The sequence below is a fragment of the Chelonia mydas genome, chromosome 5, assembly GCF_015237465.2.
Source record: "Chelonia mydas isolate rCheMyd1 chromosome 5, rCheMyd1.pri.v2, whole genome shotgun sequence".
Taxonomy (NCBI): Eukaryota; Metazoa; Chordata; order Testudines; family Cheloniidae; genus Chelonia; species Chelonia mydas.
This window is the reverse complement of record NC_051245.2, coordinates 122,165,910-122,184,949: the sequence shown is the minus strand read 5'-3', so window position 1 is coordinate 122,184,949 and position 19,040 is coordinate 122,165,910. Positions and strand designations below refer to the sequence as shown.

The 19,040-nt window shown below is 48.0% G+C and overlaps 1 protein-coding gene across 8 annotated transcripts; it reads left to right on the top strand.

Moving 5' to 3' along the window:
* Positions 1-3,065: 3,065 nt before the first annotated feature.
* On the top strand, positions 3,066-19,040 carry TRMT10B (tRNA methyltransferase 10B). Of its 8 annotated transcripts, none has more exons than XR_006290965.1 (10): positions 3,066-3,300; positions 5,016-5,264; positions 5,724-5,837; positions 6,280-6,388; positions 8,885-9,009; positions 10,930-11,082; positions 12,785-12,863; positions 13,888-15,112; positions 15,901-16,024; positions 18,131-18,147. XR_006290965.1 is itself a non-coding variant. In XM_043546946.1 (10 exons), the coding sequence occupies exons 2-10, from the start codon at positions 5,061-5,063 to the stop codon at positions 18,235-18,237; spliced, it is 1,116 nt and encodes a 371-aa protein (XP_043402881.1). In that variant the 5' UTR covers positions 3,110-3,300; positions 5,016-5,060; the 3' UTR covers positions 18,238-19,040. The 8 variants fall into 8 exon arrangements, 6 of the variants coding, with proteins under 6 accessions (XP_043402881.1, XP_043402884.1, XP_043402883.1 ...); XR_006290966.1 differs by having other exon boundaries at positions 3,105-3,300; positions 13,921-15,112; XM_043546946.1 differs by having other exon boundaries at positions 3,110-3,300; positions 13,888-13,988; positions 18,131-19,040.

Here is a 19,040-nt window from a genome sequence, read left to right as displayed (position 1 = left end):
TTAGAAACCTTTTAATTTCCAGCCTGAATTTGTTCTTGGGCAGTTTATTTGTTCTTGTGTCAGCCTTGTCCTTTAGCTTCAATAGTTCTTCATCCTCATTGGTATTTACCTCCCTTCCCCCAGTGTATTTAGAGAGCATTATATCCCCCTCGGCCTTCTTTTTTGCAAGACTAAACAAGAGAACAGCATATTAGAAATACTTATCACTGCCTCTTTCCTGAAGGTTGACAAGATCGTGGGACAGCAGGAGAGTCTGAGGGCAGCCGGGGCCTAAGGAATCTCCCCTCCATCCCCCTCTAAGGCCCAGAGTGCCAGAAACCACAATCAGCCTGGAGTGGCTCAGCTCCTGGAGTCTTGGGATTAGGGGAGAATTCAGCTTTCATTTCAAACTGCTCAGTTGCTAGCCCTGCTCGTTGAGAATGTGATTGGAGTCAGCATCCAGGGCTCAGAAACCGGAGGCCAAAGAGGCCCCAGGGCACAGCTGAAATCTCACTGATTCTTTGAGGCCCTTCAGAAGAGATCGCTTTATTCCAAGTAAAATAATAAGATGGTTTAGTGGCTCAGTGACTTTCCCGAGGCCATGCAGCGACTCACTAATAGATCATGATTAGAACGCAAGAGTTCCTGCTTCCCGTCTCATGGCCAGTCCAGTAGGCCAGTTGTATCCTGGTCACATCCATTTAGCACCAGGGAAAGGCGGAGTGATTGGAAACCCCCCCCTCAGTGCCTATTTTTGACCGACCCTCTCCCCTCACTGTTTCAGAACCCCAGAATTAGCCCACGCACTCTCTTGTCAGATTGAGAAGCCAAGCCCAGCAAATATTTTGGATGAGTTTCCCAGGAGCATTCTAAAGAATCTCAAGAAATCCTGATGATTGCTTCCTTACCCTGACAGACAATTTTAGATGCATCATTTCCAAGCCTTTGGAGAGAAAACACCCAGGATAACATCTGTTTACACTGTGTGCTAATCCGGTTAAATCCATTCCTGGTAACATACCCTACAAATCCAGATACATCCTTTGAGATAACCCCGTTTGATGTCAGTTTGTCAAGAGGAGTGAGTTGTGGGTAGAAAAGTGTACACTAAAGAGTTTGTAATGATGTATGGGAAAGTCATTGTGTATTGGGTTGTTATAATGTGTGCCGGGCAGTTAATGGGCAACGACTGTTTTTGCTTCTGTTATAGACATCAAAGAAAATGTGCCATGACCTGTAGGCTTTTATCTTAGTCAAATACATTAATTAAACAGAAGGAGTAGTTCAGTGTGGCCAGCTAGATCAATGCTTGCCTGTCCTCTCCAGAGCTGCTGTTCAAATGTACAGAGAAGGCAGGCATATCATTCGTTTGGGGGTTTTATGGAACATGGTGACTTGGGCCCAGATCCTCCAAGGAGCCAGCAATACCAGTAACTGCCATTTCACCGCTTCATGGTGTCAGCTTTTTAGTTTACTATTTCTCTGTATTTTCCCCCCTATTTGCTTGCTGAGTCGACCTGCAGTTCACTCATCAAAGAATGCTGATGTGGATTCGCAGAGCTACCTTAACAACATTTCAGAGGAAGGAATCACCCAGAAAACAATTGATTTATGACAAGAATGAGGAGGAACCTGTATGACTTCATGACATGATGTGTGTCAGGGCTCTAAAGACAGCTATGCTGACTTGTATGCATGCATATTTCAGCCCATTACAGCTAAATCAATCGAATGATTGTTGTGAGATCTATTCTTAGGTAGGGCAACATCCTAAACTGCTTAGCAAAATCAGGATAGTAACCACCTGTCATCTCAGGTCCCTCTAGGCCTATGCTTGGAGTTGCTATGTGGCTCCTACTCTGCAGACTGTCAGCTGTTCTTCTGAGCTTGCATGAAAACCATTCCTTGGTGGGACTTGGTGGGAGTCAGTCAGTCAGCTGCACCTGTGGAGAACCTAACTGCCTTGTCACTTAACTGCTGTCTGCCTTCAGCTTACTCGCTGTAAAATGGGTATATTTCCCTGCTGTGAGAATAATGTAACACGTATTAACTTAAAAGATATGCTCCTCTTTGAAACAGGACTAGCTCAAAGCACTCAGACAAATTTCTTAACGTGTGTCAGTAGCGTATACATGGACAGTTAGCTGCTGTGGTCTAGTTGTTTGTGTAGACAAGCCCTTATTTGGTCCTGATCTCAGTTTAAGCCTCTATGAACCACCATAATACAAAGATGACATAGTTGCATTTAAACGACAGTCTACGTTAAAAGAACACTTAGGTTACAAAGTCAAATGCTCAAAAGTTAAGAAATGCCAGAATTAAGTTTTGCCCATATAGTTCCAGGAAAAGTCCTGCTCAGCCCCTGCAGGCCCAGGATGGAACGTGCTCCGTTGCTCTGTCGGGATGGCACATGGTGTGAGTCTCAGGTGGGAATTCTGTGGGGATGGAGCATGTTCGGTCCAAATGGAATCTTTGGAAAATTTAGCTGCCAAACTCAAACAAGTCTATACTGAGCATGTGTGAACTGCAATTTTTCAGAAGTTTATAATTTGGCAAAATTTGGGCGGATTTTCATAGTGACAACAAATGGCAACTCTCTGACACTATAGGGCAAAATTTCCCTGCTAGATTTCAAGTCCTTGCTCCAAAACATGGATGCACTAGTGCTTCTCAGAGAAACAACTCTAAAGAATTATTTTAATATGGGCTAAACAATGTCTTTAATCTCATTCTTGGAAACAACTGAATCACTTTAGCTGAAACTTTCCAAAAAATTCAGCATGAGGCAGACACCTGGCATGGAAGATTTCAGCACAAACGTTTAAAGTTTGGCAAAGTTATAGGCAACTGAGAACAGGGGCTTACAGTGGGAAGCGTCAGACAACCTGAACTAAGGATAGATACCAAGAAATATGAACTATGGAAATAAAATCTAAAGCAAAAACCCTCTAACCCCCAATTTCCCAAAGGAAAAGAGGGTTTAGAACATTACTAAAGGGGAGAAAGGTTTGCTTTCAGGTTAAAAAAGAAGCCAGAGAGGAGCAAGAGCAGCTCTTTCTGTCTTCTTTCACATGGCTTAAAACCAGCAATGTTAGATGTCCAAGGTGCTCGTTCTCCTAGCTATTCAGAGTATTAGGACTACAACTCCTAGAATGCAATTGGCTCAGCAGAGGAAGTGACCTTGAGGGTGAGCCACATGACTATGTCCAGCCATCACTCGGGAAGTTTGGTGCCTGCAAGCTTCTTAAAGCTGCAGGTGCTGTTACAGCCTGGTCGTGTCCTGGGCGCTGGCCATTGTCACTAGGGGACCAAGCGTGCCTGGTGAGTAGCAAACATTCAGACTTGTAAAGAATGAAATCGTATGAAATATTGGTGTCCCTGCCTCCACATGGCTGGTTCTGGATAGCCTGTTACTAGAACTAAGGAATTGCTGAAGGCCAGATGTGTATTTTTATTTTAAAGCCATGGAGCCAAATTCTGATTTCCTACACCAGTGTCTATGTCCAGTAACTCCCTTACTCCTTTGGCTGTAGTGGTGTTACTCTGGATTTAAACCAGTTTAGCTGAGACTGCAAAATCTATATGTAATAGAGAAGGGAATGCTGGGAATTTTATGGGCTTGTCTATGTTCAGCAGCATTATTATTACAGCAGTGCCTAGAGGTCACACCCAGATCACAGCCCTAGGCACTGTATAGACATACAATAAAAGACAATGCTTGCCTTCAAAAGCTTAGTTTTAGGATAGCAATAGATGGTTGAACCAAGAGAACAGGGAAGGGTGGATGGGGTAACAGTAATATGGGTTAAAAAGAACAGGAGTGCTTGTGGCACCTTAGAGACTAACAAATTTATTAGCGCATAAGCATAATATGGGTTGTTGTTTGTTTTTTTTCTTCTTTTTGGCCTACCGAGTGTGTGCTGTTTGTGGTTTGCAGTGTAGTTGTAGCCGTGTTGGTCCCAGGGTGTTAGCGAGACAAGGTGAGTGAGTTAATAGTCCAATAAAAGGTAACTTCTGTTGGTGAAAAAGAAAATCTTTTGAGCTACACAGAGCTCTTTTTCAGGTGCAGTTTGTAGCATGGAGAGTTTGGAGTTCTTTTGCCAAATAGAGAGAAGTGTAATTAAGCCATCTTCACTTCGGTTTCTGTCACAGTCCTGCCCAAAAGGGATAAGGTATACCTAAGCACTAGGGAACAATCAAGTACCATCACCCTTACAAAGAAGGGTCGGTTCAGTTTTGAAAAAGCTTTGGGGTAAAAAATGTCAGAACTTTATTTTTAATATTTTTTATGCTTTGTTATAAAAATGTGGAAAATGAAGATGTAGCTGAGAAGGGTTGTGTGTGTCATGAGTTTGTCCCTCTGGATTATGGGGTGCTATATTTCTATCTGCTAGTCAATTGCAATCTGCTGCCCTGCTTACTCACTTCCTCTCCAAAGAGAAATGTCCCAGTGCCAGAAGGCTGATTCCTTCCACGCATACATTCTAATAATCCCATCCTGCTGCAGCCTGTCTGCATCTGACTGTCCCTTGGGAGAGCCCCACATTGTTAGTGACTCAGCAGGCTCATTAATCTTGAAATGTACAAAACCTCTTCTTGCTTTCTTCCCCGCTCAGTGGGTATTTATGTCACTGCCTGCACTTTCACCTAGCAGGGTTTAAAGATGTATGGGGCCAGATTTGCTCCAGGGTCTGTGTACACCGGGCCAGGGAATCCCCTGGTGGTTCAAGGTTCCTACAACCTCCCTTTTTCTGGAGGAGCCTTTGAGAGCTGGTGCAGCCTGAATGGGCTGCAGCCCCATACCCTGTTGCAGCCTTCCCTGGCAGGCTCCTGGGGGTCAGACCAAAGCTGCTTTCCCCCAGTAGAAGCCCTGGAGGAGGGCAGCAGTGGAAATCCTGCTTGATTTTCTCTGCCTCCGGTGCCGGGCGCCGTGAGCCAAGCAGGTGTGCGTTGCGCCTAGGAAGTATCAATCCGGTCCGTTGAATTAAATGTGCAAAGTCTCCATTAGACTCTGATCACCTTCCCGTTCTATGCAGTGCCACCACTCCGCACCGTGCCGGAGCACAGGGCAATGATGAAACATGCAGAGCATGACACAGAGGAGAGTGACCCTGTGGGGGGAGCAGATCGACAATGGGAATGCGACGTTGCCTGGCAGGATGATGGAGGGGACAGGGAAAGCATCTGTGAAAGCTTCCGGCTCCTGCAGATTGACACGGGCGGTGACAGCCCAAAGGACCTTCCTGTGGGGAGCGAGAAGTGGTACTCGGTACGTACAGTATAAGGTAAGGCCCCGATCCTGCCACTGGGTCCGTATGGGCAGCCCCTTGCAGCCAGGGGGTTTGCATGGGCACACAGCACTGCCCGTACAGATCCAGTGGCAGGATCAGGGCTTAACAGCATTCCACACAAGGTCAGAGCTAGATGCTGGATCTATTAAAAGTAATGACTAAAACTAGAAATTATATTCTTTAACAGACCCATGTAAACATTCCCCGCTAGTGGAACTGGGAACCCAAACACAGCTGCATCCTGCTAGAGACTGGTCCCCAGGCCATGAAACTGACCAGTCTGTTTGCATCTTCCAGGCTGAGAGACACATACAAAGTAGGGGAGAAATAGCACAAATGTGGGAGAGTGGGAAAGCATAGTGGATCTTTTAAAGCTCTGTTTTAATGATCTGAGCCATTAGTGACTCAGGTAAGAAAGGTGGTTTTTTAGCTGTATGGTGTTAATTTTGACAGTGTTCCTTTGGTAAATTCATGACAGAGCTAGATGTAAACAGGAACTGTCACTCAGCAGCAATCTTGGAAAAAGAAAATATTTGTAGAGGCTTGATCTTGCAGCCTGGAAGTCAAGTGAGTTTAGCTGAAACGGGCTCTTATCAAGAGAAATAGACTTGATTGGTGGCTTTGTTTCCTTGACTGTTATTGCGTAGTTTGAAAGACAAAAATGCTTTTCAAAACAATTTTTTTTTTTTTAAATCCACCCCTAAATTTTGTTGTTTAGGCCCAAACGTTTAATGGTGCTTCAGTGCAGCCTATTGATTTGCCCCCATGATTTTGCACAAGCAAAAACTAAATTTGTGCACACAAGTTGGGTAGGTAGGGATCTGCTCAACTTGTGTGCACACGTTCAGGGCTATGGCTGCACAAAGCTGCAGCCGAAAACTTGGTGTCCTTTTGTGAAAGGTGACTCAAACTTAGGTCTGGGTTTTAGAAAACCTGGTTAGGTCAGCACTTTAAATCTTTTGCATCTTTATGAGCTTCTCAGATCCTTTTGCTCTCTTTGTGTTAAAAGAGGAATGTTTTGAGGAAACAGAGGCATTGGGAGAAAATAGTTACGGCAAAGAAGAAGAAGAGAAAACAGGAAAAAGAGAGGAGAAAAGCTAAACATGCTGAAGATAAAGGTACAAGCAAACTGAAAAGTATGGGGTTAGCTCTTCAGTTGGTGGACAATGGCCATCTTACAGCACCTGTGAATCTGGCTCTGTGGTTTAATGACTTTGATTCTTAGCCTATGACATGGCCTACACGACAGGGACTATGGGCATAGCAACAGCACTGTACTGTCGTGGTGTAGATGCAGCATACGCCGATGGAAGGGGTTTTTCCGCCACTGTAGGAACACCACCTTCCCGAGGACACCGGGGGTGATGTCGCAGAGCTCTGCCGCTCAGGGGTGTGGATTTTTCACACCCCTGAGGGATGTAGCTATGTCAACCTAAACTTCAAGTGTAGACCAGGGCATGTTTTATTTTTACTGTGGAGTTAAGTCAAACGATCTACACTTGAGTTCAGTCCTCTCCAGTTAGCCTAGCTCTAGTGAAAGCGGCTACACTGCAGAATAACACTGGAGCTGCACAGAGTGACTGTGTTAACTTGACTTGTTGCCTATCCCTCTGGTCCTGCTGGCCATTGCAAATGAAAGCACCACCATGCTCACAGATTTGTGTGTGTGGCTGAGACTTGAGATAGCCCTGCGGTGAAGACAAGCCCATCGACGCTCACAGAGAGTCCTCCTCCAAGATTCTGCTGCTTATTGACAACAGAGTATCAAGCTTTTAACACGGGGGGTGGGGGAATCCATTTTAAAACTGCTTCAAAATAAGCAGCCACCAAACACGGTGTCCAGAAATACCTCTGGAGTTTGGCATATTCATAAAGAGCCCAACCCCCTTGTAATATAGAACTAAATCCAACGATACAAAAGTGAGCAATCTACACAAGACAATGATATTGCCTTTTTACAAACCCATCTTATATGAGCTGCTAAAACATTAGCCGGTTTGATTTTTGAGGCCCGTGCTTTATTAAAACGTAAATTTTACCTGGAGTTGTTTGTTCAACATCAGAATGAAACGTCCTGCCAGTTAAGGCCTACAAAGACTTATACACACACATTTTTAATGTTGTGCAGGCAGGTACTTCACGTTGCTGCGTTCCCATGTACGTCCGTGGGAATCCTTATCTGCGTGAAGTTACTCCCACGTGTGAGTGAGTGCAGGGTAACACCTGTAATATCTTCAGGTACAAGTGTCTAGGAATGGGACACCTCGTCATGCCTTTCCCATCTGAGAAATTTCTCCTTTGGAGGAATCTGTATGTGGCCCTTCTTCAGAGGCTTCTTTCCATGCAGTTACTGCAGCAAGAATCCTCTCTGAGGCCAGCAGCTCCTCATGGAAAATCTGAAACTTACAATCATTTAGAGTGGCTGCCACCAAGAAATTGGTGTGAAAATTTACCAGCCAATGACCTAAATCTGTTTCAAGCCCTGAGATCGAAGACCGAGCATGTCCGTATTGAAACCAACAAACCATCCCCTTTGTGTTTCTTTAAGGCAGCGTTTCCCGGCCTGTTCGTGGGGGGTCACAGTAGTTTGGGGGTGTGGAGCAGACATGAGAGGCAGTGGGGATAAGGAAAGCTGCTGCATATCCCTGGATCCTCTCTGTAACTGCAGCCACCACCGCCCTTTTCTGCTCCTTCCGTGGCCCTCAGTGGGAGGAGATCACGTGGCGAGGCAGCTGCTTGCCAGACCAAGCTTCTCTTCCGTTTCCATGGCACGGGGCTCAGCCCTGAGAACACAAGGACTGCAAGGGCCCTTCTGAGTCAGAGAGTCCAGGCCCCTGCTCTCGCAGGCAACCCCACTAGATAATCTTGTTCATGGACTTGTCAAGGCCCATTTTGAAAGCAGTCAGGCTGTCTGCCCCCCTGGCTTCTGCTAGGAGGCTGTTCCAGACCCTCGCCCCACTGGTGGCTAGAAACCTTCTTCTCGTTTCCAGCCTGAATTTACTCCTGACCAGTTTATCCCCGTTGGCTCTTGTGCCAGCCTTGTCCTTTGGCTTCAGTAGCTCTTCTCCCTCCCTGGTGTGTTTAGTCAGATCCCCTCCCGGCCTTCCTTTTGCTGGACGGAGCAAGCCAAACTCTGTGAGCCTCCTCTCGTGAGATCGGCCCTCCGTTCCCCTGATCACCCTAGCAGCCCTTCTCGCTACCTCTTCCAGGCTGAATTCCTCTCCCTGGACCACGGTGAGCAGAATTCAGCGTTCTGCAAGAGGCCTTGCCAGTGCCGTGGGCAACGGCATTAATATGTCTCTCTCTCTACTGCAAATACCTCACCAGGGGATGTGACCAACGGGAGACCCTGCCGCCCCCACACCAACATAGATCTGTGGGGGAGGGGCCACTGGGGGAGTGAGGGGGTGGGGAACCCAAGCAGGGAAATGGGGCGGGGGTAGGGGGGAAAGCTCATCTGCCACTGAGGACCCCAACAAGAATGCTGGGGCCTAGGATTTAGGGCAATGTTACAGGTGCCTGCATAATTTCAGCGATTAAATTCCCTCTCTTCCCCTCCCCACAACTCACCCTAACACTTCCCCTCCCATCTCTCTCTCTGCTCTGCATTCCAGGTGCTGCTCACCAGCACAGCAAACGTGTTTTAAAAGAGATTGCCAAGGAGCGGCTTCTGGCGGCCAAAGAGGCAGCGCCTTGGCTGTGTGTAGATCTGAGTCTGACCAGCCACATGACGAAGAAGGTATGCTCTGCAACCGCTAACTGTCCCGAGTGCTTGGGAGCCTCTTGGGGAGGAATCTTACAATGAGGTCTGCCAGCAGAGGCATCTCCCTGAGGTCGGTGGGAGGTATTTAGCAGAGATCCGTGCCAGTGGGTCCCATTGCACAGATCTGAGCCACTGGGTCCCATTGCAGGATTGGGGCCTGGCTGGTAAGAACGATTCATTTACAGTAACTCCTCACTTAAAGTCGTCCCGGTTAACTTTGTTACATCGCTGACCAATTAGGGAACATGCTCGTTCCGCAGTGCTCCCTTATAACGTGTCATTTGGCAGCCACCTGCTTTGTCCACTGCTTGCAGGAAGAGCAGCCCGTTGCAGCGAGCTGGTGGGGGCTTGGAACCAGGGTGGGCCAGCAGCCCCCCTATCAGCTCCCCGCTCCCCTAAGTTCCCTGTGCGGCAGCAGGCTACCAATTGCCGTCAGTTCAGCTGTCCCTCCCCGCATGGCCATGTGCTGCTCCTGCCCTCTGCCTTGGAGCTGCTCCCAGGAGCCTCCTGCTTGCTGCGGGGGTGGGGAAAGAGGGAGGCTAATGTCAGGCTGTCCCCCTCCTCCCTGCTCCTGCACCCCACTTACCCATCTTCCATAGAGCAGAAGGGGACACACGACAGGGCTCAGGATGGAGGGAGCTTCCTGGCAGCAGCTACCGTCTCAGCTTGCTGATTAACTGAACAAGGCAGTGTACTCAGAGTGGGGTCAGCGTATTTAAAGGGGCAGTGCGCATCTCTCTCTCACACACAGGGTGTGTGTCTCTGTCTGCCATGTTGTCTCCCCTCCCTCCATTCATGCTGCCTTGTAGAGTGTGAGGCTACATTAACATCAATGAGTTAACCCTTGAGGGCTCAGCTGAGTGCTAGTTCACCATTTAGCGGTAAGGTATTCCCTGGGAAATATCCCACCCTCTGACTTCACCACCTCAACCAAGCTTCACAATCATCGTCGCTGTGTACCAGTATTAAATTGTTTGTTTAAAATGTGTGTGTGTGTGTGTGTGTGTGTGTGTGTGTGTGTGTGTGTGTATATATGACTATTGTCTGGTGAAAAAAATTTCCCTGGAACCTAACCCCCGCCCCATTTACATTCATTCTTATGGGGAAATTGCATTTGCTGAACATCGTTTCTCTTAAAGTCGCATATTTCAGGAACAGAACTACACCGTTAAGCGAGGAGTTACTGTCTAGGCATCCATTTTTTGACGGGTGATTCTTTTTTGTTTCCGCTATTGACGCTCGTCTGCTGCACAACCAGTGTGTTTCCTTTTAAATAACCAGTGAGGTCAGAGCTAGATTGGATGGGGGATGGGAGCTGGGGGTAGGGGTGGCGGGTTGGTCCAACAATGCCAACAATATCTCTCAGCAAGCAGGGTTGCTCTGCAAAGCTTTATCCCAGGGCTGGAGTGTCAGGGGCTACTGTAAAAAAAACAAAGGCTTTTACATGGGGGAAAATCCCAGCCCTCAACCACTAGGCATAGAGCTCTGCTTCCCAAGAGAGCTTGCTCTCCAATAGCTGCATGTATTTGATTGGCCTTTCTGTCCTCGGCCTGCTTTGTACCCATGCAGTGTGCCCCTGCCCTTGGCATGCTGTCTCTCCGAAACGCAGCGCACAGGATGGGAACCCAAAGGCCAAGGGCAGAACAGAGCCTTAGTTACCCCACTCTCCCTGGCCAGCATAAATCTCCACTGTCCCTCATGAATGGCCTTTAAAACGCCTGCTAGTCCATCTGTATAAGGTAGGAGCTCAACCACCTCCTCGGCTTCTGCATGCTAAGCTGGGCTGTGATGGGAGATCTCCAAGCTGGGCCTGAGGTGGGAGGAAGTGGTGCCCTTAGCTCTGAGCCCATACCCATCCGGGCCAGTTGTGTGAAGATGTTTGTCATCTCTTGGAAGGAAATAAGTCGCCTTGCTGCTCAGATAAGGAGGCTGTATGGTTCCAACAAGAAAGCTGGAAAGCCCTTTTGGATTTGCCTTACTGGATTTGTGGCAGGCAGTCCTATTTCTGAAGAGTGCTTCCGAATGAATGATGGGTTTTCCAATTACCTCGTAAGTATCGTAAAAGTAACTGACGTGAGCGAATTCTACAAGACAGTGGCTACTACCCTTTTTTACACAGCAAAACACGTTGCTCCTGTGACTCATATCAATATAATCTAGAAGACTGTTTGTTTTTAAAACGCAGTAACACAAGCTAGAATCTTTCCCGTCTTCATTGTACCTTTTCGTATGCTCCTCCTATGAACACAGCCGCTATGTATCTTAGAAAGAAAAGGAGTACTTGTGGCACCTTAGAGACTAACCTATTTATTTGAGCATAAGCTTTCGTGAGCTGTAGCTCACGAAAGCTTATGCTCAAATAAATTGGTTAGTCTCTAAGGTGCTACAAGTACTCCTTTTCTTTTTGCGAATACAGACTAACACGGCTGTTACTCTAAAATATGTATCATAGCTTGATCTTCGAGACAAGTGTCTTATTCAAAGTCAATGAAACAAGAGTGAATGACACTCAGTGGGATCATAAAATTGCGTGTAGAACTGCTGCAGATGAAAGGGAAATTCTTATTATTAATTCTTTGCATTGCTGAAGTGCCTAGGAGCCCCAGCCGTGACCCAGGGCCCTATTGTGCTTGATGCTGTGTGAACACAGAACAAAAAGACAGCCCCTGGTGCAGTGGAGGGACACTGTTTTTTGGGCAGATATGTGGGGATTTGATGCATCTAGTGCTGGCCACTAGTAGAGACAAGATACTGTGTGAGATGGACCCTGGGTCTGACCCACTGCGTCAATTCACATGTTCCGTTTTCATTGCTAACTGAGATTTGGCTTCATCGGTAATTATACTTGGAATATGGCCTGCGGGAGGAGGGGTGTTCCATGGTTGTTGGATCTCAGACTTCACATCAGACTTGTCCAGTTCACAAATTAAAAAGATGCTTTTCCTAACCGCCAGCCCTGCAACCTCAGCCTAGATTGGCTGAGTCAAGCTGGGTTTTTTCCTCCGCGCCCATGGTCAGCCGTAGTTAAGGCTTTGTAGGCCAAACTATGACCTAAGCTAAACCTGTGTAACCCTGTTTTCAGAGCAACAGTGTTTCCCTGGTGCCAATCAGTGGAATTGCAGAGGAGCAGTTGATGAGAAATTTTGGCCCACATGGCTTGCCCTACAAGTGGTCGCACAGCCAATCTGTGGGAATAAAACTCAGATTCTCCCAGCCAGCATCTCCATGGGAAAAAGACAGAGCAATCGAGGAATGAATCAAGCCCACTAAGCTCTTTGGGGAAGGGCCCATCTTTTTGTCTTGTGCGTTGTACAGCGCCTGGCACCATGGAGTCCTGACCCCTGGATACTATTGAGCTCTATTCCCTCCAATAAACTTCACGAGCTGGGCATTTAAAGGGGGAAAATGCATGACTTTGCGATAACTAATCATGGAGAACATTCTAATTCTCAACAGAGGCAGTGAAATTAGTTAGGATTATTGCTAATCTCTTTCCCTCAATACGTCTCCTAATTTTGGTCAGGAAATAATTTAACAAAACTTGAAAATTACCAGTGGCATTTATAGATATGGCATGTGTGTTAGTTTCTTCTGAAAAATATCTTGCCCTTGTGGGTCTGAATGACCCAGCAGCCTTACCAATTCTGTTATGCTTCATGTCTGAGAAGGGTATTCCACCCCGGCAGATGGACTCTAGCTGAAGACACTTCTTGTCTACTTCACATGCGTGTTCTCCCTTTGCATTTTTCAGATGGATACCACTCCAGAAAGTTATCTTGACCTATTTCCTTTAGAGACAATTATCTACCTCACTCCTGACTCAGAGAATGGTGAGCCCTTTGCTTGTTTGGGGGAGCTGTGGCGGGAGAGAACTCATGTTGTTAAAATCTAGAATTTATTTTAAAAAACAATTGACCCAAGATTGGTTTGAAAGCCTTTCTTAAACCGTGTTTAAAACTACTTCAGACAGATCAGTTCCGAACTGGTGTAGCTGGGATCTCTATCTGGATTTGATCTACACTAATCAATGCTCAAGATGTCCCAGCAACGAATGAAGGTTTAGCCCCAGATCCTTGAAGGTATTTAGACGCCTAACTCCCATTAATATCAATGGGAATTTGGCATTTCAATACCTTTGAATGTCTTGACCCATGTGCTGTGTGGGTAGAACCCTGCACTTTGCAGTACTCCAGGGCAGCAGGCTGGAAATTCAGTGGCTGTTTCAGATCTATCTTAAAAAAAGAGGTTTTTACTGAAGTAAACATGAAAATAAAACGGTCCTTCTTATGGCTTGCTAGTGAATGTATTGTATGCTGCTCCTCTATTTTGAACTGACAGTCTGCTGCAAAATTTCGTAGTGGAAAGGTGCATCGGGTCTATGGAAGCTGTTCAGAGGTGTGTGCGGGAAGCTTTGTAGATACAGTTGGAGCCTTTGGCATGTGGTGAGGCCTGGCTCTCTGGGGTTGTAGGGTAAGCACACAAGCTGCATGTCAAAATGATCAGCAGTGAAAGAATTAACAAGTGTTGCCATTGCAGTTTGCATCTTCCGATTCCTCAGTTTTCAGCCCACCTCGGAGCGGTTGTTTCAGGCTCTCTGCAGGCTCAGGCAGATGTTCAAGTTTTGACGGCTTCCTTTGTAACCATTAGGGTTAGACCCCGTCCTCCAATACAAACTTAGGGTACGCAGCACAATTCTGGGGCACCGGGTGGCTTCTGCAGCACACTCCATGGCCCCAGCTTCCTGGAGCGCACGGGGCCCGGCTTGGGCAGAGAGAACAGTTTGAGCCAACCCCTCCTCTGCAGCAGATCTGCTACTGCTAACCGGCCTAGTGTTCTGTTTAACCATGGCGCTAGGGTGGCCACATGTGCGCTCTGTTTCCTTTCTAGCTCTGCAGGACATCGACCCCCACAGAGTGTACGTCCTCGGCGGGCTCGTGGATGAAAGCATTCAGAAGGTGAGTGCTCGGTGGAAGCTGCACCAAACACTTGGCACCTTCACCCAGCACGAGTGGAGCCCCTGGCAGGAAATGATGCCGGCCGTCGTGCAGTTTTCTCCTCTTCACTAGCAGTGCGATCAGGTTATTGCAAACTATTCCTAATGGATGGTCACAAAACTATGTCGTGAATGTAAGTTTGGTGACTTCCAACCCTGCCATCTCTCCTGATCGCTGAGGCCCCCCTCCTGAGTCGGATGCTCTAGCATGGACCCCTGCACCGCAAAGAGTCCCAGTGGGGAACGGCGCCATCCCTCTGTGGGTTTGGGGCCACACACATCCCGCCGCCGGACATGTTTGGAGACGCAAATTACCAGAGGGCAGATAAGGCAGTGTGTTAGAAAGCCGTTGGCTCGCAGTGTTAATCAAAGCGTTTCAAGTGTGTGATGCTGTAAGTTCCATAGCATCTGGCACCAGACCCGAATAGATGTCTCACCTTGTGCCCTGGAGGTTGTTAGACGTGGCGCCTTCCAAGGGGCGTGGAGTCCATGGGCAGGGAAAGCACTGCTGCTGTCCTGGAGGCGCTAAACCCAGGTTCTGACAGCATGAGTCCCCCAGCTGAGGGGCACCCTTGGGCCAGGGTCTGGGTGACAGATACTCGGGGTGTAGGCGACGGGCAAGCTCTTGACTAAGCATGGCCCAGACAAGTCACAATTTAAAGATCGTCAGTGAGGCCCATGCCCTCAGAGTATGGAGGCACCTAACTCCCATTGAAGGCTGTGGGCATTAGGGACTTAACTATTTTTGAGGGTCAAGCCCTGTGTAGAGTGCATGCAGCAGTCTAGCCTGGAGGCACCAACACGCAGATGCAGGAGCCATGCTTGGGAGGAACGTCTACAGGCTCCTGGCCTGTGGTAGATGGTGACAGGAACTGCCAGCTACTGCTGCTGTCTGGGAATCCAGGAGCAACGAGGGATCCCCTCGGCTCATGTGTCAGTGGAAAATACATCTTCACTAGCTGGTGCAGATGTCCGCGCTGTCCATTCCTCCGCTGCCGACAAGCAGCGCTTCTGGCCGACTGCCTTCCTTTCCTGTCTGCGAGGCACTGGGAGTGCCAGGAGGCTGCCGATTCCAGGGGGACCGAGGTGAATCCCCCAGCCCGTGGCTGCGCAGACTGACTCGGGCTATGCTCCTGGCTTCGTACAGGCCTTGAGCAGGAGGGCTGGCAGGTTGGGACCCTGCCCGAGGCCGTGCACGGCTGGCCCTCAGGGAGGGAATTTCCCTGAGAGGAAGGAGCCAAACTGAAAGCCACTCAATCCATTCCCAGTAGGCACCACAAACAAGGCAATGGAACTTGTCCCCCCCCACGCCAAACCCAGGTCTAGCCTCAGCTGGAAACAGATCAAAGAAGTCTGGACTCCAGTGTCCATCTGTTTCCACTCATTCGCCTTCTGCCAGCTGCGGAAGGGAGGGTAGAAACGGGCTGGGAACCGGCAGGAGACTATGTCCCGAATGGCCTTCTGGGCAGCAGCCTGCCCATTGCTTGTTACTAAGTGTGGCTGGCAGCTTCCTCGCAACATTCTGGGAGGGAGATCAGTGTTCATGCTTCAGGGATGAGCTAACCTCTGCCCCTTGGGGTCTGGGAAGGAACTTCCCCTGGGGGCACGTTTTTCCAGAACTGCCTGCTTCAGGCAGCTGGTGCCCCGGTCTGTTCTGAGGTGGCAATTTCCATGGGGAATGGAGGGACAGGGACAGCTCCAGTCTGTCTTAATTGGCTTTACCCAGCCATGGAGGGTGTGGGTCTGTCTCCCACACCCCTAGCCCCTCCTAAGCAAAGGGGTGTGTGCGTGTGTGTGTGTGTTACAAGGTCATCAGACTATAAAAGGTCAGGGTGCTGGCATGTGCGTGCATAATCTCTTACTTTGACTTACAGAAACTGACCTTGCAGAAGGCACAGGAGCACTCCTTGCAGACAGCTCGGCTGCCCATTGCAGAGTACATGGTGAGGAACACCAATGTGAAGAACTATCATTCAGAGACGTTAGCAATCAATCAAGGTATGGCTCCCAGGCTGGTTGTTGCCAGAATGCAGCTACAGGCCAGAGCTCTACACCCTGGTATCAATCATGGGCCAGAGAATGGGGAGGAAAGTTCAGGCACCAGAGTTAATTGGACTAGAACACCAAAAGATACGGCTGAGTGTGTGGTAGGGCCTAGATACCAGTTTGTCTTCTGCACATGTATAGCGGAGGGGAGGGATAGCTCAGTGGTTTGAGCATTGGCCTGCTAAACCCAGCGTTGTGAGTTCAATCCTTGAGGGGGCTATTTAGGGATCTGGGGCAAAAATTGGGGATTGGTCCTGCTTTGAGCAGGGGGTTGGACTAGACCTCCTGAGGTCCCTTCCAACCCTGATAATCTATGAAGCTTTCCCGAACCTCTGCCTTAACATGGGCACGTGGCCCCTCACTCTGCTGGAAGGCTAGCTCGGTAGCCAATGCCCATTCACGTTAACATTGCCAGCGGAAGAGCCACCGATTGTGGAGGTGCCATAGCTCGGCAAAGCAAACGCCTGTTTGCTAAGAACTAGTCTGAGGACAAGCTCTGTCAGACCTGGGCCAGCTTGCGTCTACACGCTGGTTGCTGCCAATCCATGCGGTATTCTGGCTGGAGAACTGCTCCCTGACTCATGAACATCCTCGTAAGGACTGAGGGCAGTAATTGCAGCGGGGTGGGAAAATGACAGGTTTCAGAGTAGCAGCCGTGTTAGTCTGTATTCGCAAAAAGAACAGGAGGACTTGTGGCACCTTTAGAGACTAACCAATTTATTTGAGCATAAGCTTTCGTGAGCTACAGCTCACTTCATCGGATGCATACTGTGGAAGCTGCAGAAGACATTATATACACACAGAGACCATGAAACAATACCTCCTCCCACCCCACTCTCCTGCTGGTAATAGCTTATCTAAAGTGATCATCAAGTTGGGCCATTTCCAGCACAAATCCAGGTTTTCTCACCCTCCGCCCATTTGTGCTGGAAATGGCCCAACTTGATGATCACTTTAGATAAGCTATTACCAGCAGGAGAGTGGGGTGGGAGGAGGTATTGTTTCATGGTCTCTGTGTGTATATAATGTCTTCTGCAGCTTCCACAGTATGCATCCGATGAAGTGGGCTGTAGCTCACGAAAGCTCATGCTCAAATAAATTGGTTAGTCTCTAAGGTGCCACAAGTACTCCTTTTCTTTGTGGGAAAATGAGTTATCATTATCCCTTGTGACTGAAATTCCCCTCCCCATCTTACCAAAACACATGAATTGCTACTGCTCAGATGAGCGGGTGGGTTCAGAGCTGCCTTGCGCATCGCAGTAGGGCTGCTGTATTGGGGAACCCTGCTGGTGCTGTCCATATAGGTCTTAATGAAGGTGTGGTGTGTGGAGGAAAGGATAATGAAGAGGAGCATTCAAAATACTGCCTAGGATAGGTGTGTGTGTGTGGCAGGGGGTAGTTACATGAAAGTGGCTAGAGTCTGCATGTATTTGTTGAATGTATCAGAAGAATCAAGTCTAAGCAGTGAGGAGTAGACCCAGGCACGGGAAGTAGTACTCACATCAGCTTGCCTTAAATGGGAATGCCAAGGTTCTCAAACATGAGTGCCAGAAGCTACGCCCACTGTAGGCACCTGCTGAAGGGGGCCTGATTGTTTTTCCTAATGCTCCGGAGTACGCAGCTATCTTGAGGCACCCATGTGTGAAAAGTTGGCCCAAGTTTAATAAACGTGAAAGTGTTCACCTTAAAGTTACAAAACATGACGAGCAGCGTTAGGAAACACAGGAGTGTGACTGGAGAAGCTGTTCTTAGTGGAGAGGCCCTGGGTATGTTCTGCTTTTCCGGGAAGCTGTAGTTGTTCCATGGTGGCTTGTCAAGAGGTCAACATGGCTGTCAGCTAGAAGGCAGAATTTCCTCATGCCATTGATCTTTAGCTACCAATACATAACCTCTGGTCACAAACGAGTTTCCTAGGTTGCCTGCCCATCAGATTCTAACCAACAGCAACGATGCCTGGCTGATGTCAGCTGTCAAATCTTCCAGACTGTGTTGTTCTAACGAGCCCAGATTTCCAGTGATCGCTGTATTTATACTGATCTTGATCACTCTTCTTGACAGTCTTTGATGCCTTATCAACTTACTATGAGACCCAGAGCTGGCCAGAAGCGTTGAAAGCTGGAGTTCCTCCTGGAAAAGGCTATGTTCTCCAGGACACAGCTATATGATGGAAAACGCATCTGCTTAGCAACACGCAAGACGACTCTTTATTCTGTGATGTTAATGGGCTGCACGGCCAGAGGAAGCAAACTCCTCCCTCATTATTTCAAGCAGAGGCATCAGCGTAGCTTGTGTACAGTGAAATGCGGCTCAAGTGGCATAATGAGCTCATCGGTTTCATACATTCTACCTCATTGGTGTATCGCTGGAAAACAAGGGTCATCCCTGGGATTCAAATACAGACCAACCGGAATTTGTCATTTCTTGCTGATGTTTTTGTTAGTGTTTTGGAAACGTCTGCACCACTGTACTACCAGTTCCTCTTTGGGGCGGGGGAGAAGATGTACAAAAATCCCTTTAAGGTTTTTACTGTCATGTTAATTACAAGTAAGCAATGTGGGTTTATAGTAGTTAATTACACCAGTGTAGCAGTTAACTGCTAACAATCTTTTCACAGGTAAAACACACCGCTCTTATCTAGTAAAGTTTCTCTTGTAATGCTGTGCCCATATTTCTGCTACTTAGTATCTAATTAATGTTAGAATATTTACTCTTGATTTCCCCCACCCCACCACTAACCACCGCTGTCTGCCCTCTTGAAACAAGCAATAGGATGAAAACAGTTCTTGCAGGGAAGATACTCCAAACTGATACTGTCACCCCACGTTACCTATTCCCCCTGTACTGCCAGGATATATTCCAGGAACAAAGCATAAATGTTTCTAAGTATAAAGTGCACATCAAGGGAAGTTCATTAGCTCACCCAGTGCTGTTGCCACCTACCTTTGTTGAACACGCTTTTCCCCCCCAT

Bases quoted from the DNA above. Each gene is read 5' to 3' on its own strand.
- TRMT10B (XM_043546946.1), top strand. From the start codon at position 5,061: ATGCAGAGCATGACACAGAGGAGAGTGACCCTGTGGGGGGAGCAGATC. The intron at 5,838-6,279 runs GTGAGTTTAGCT...TTGTGTTAAAAG, and splicing joins TCTTGCAGCCTGGAAGTCAA to AGGAATGTTTTGAGGAAACA. The intron at 12,864-13,887 runs GTGAGCCCTTTG...CCATGGCGCTAG, and splicing joins CACTCCTGACTCAGAGAATG to GGTGGCCACATGTGCGCTCT.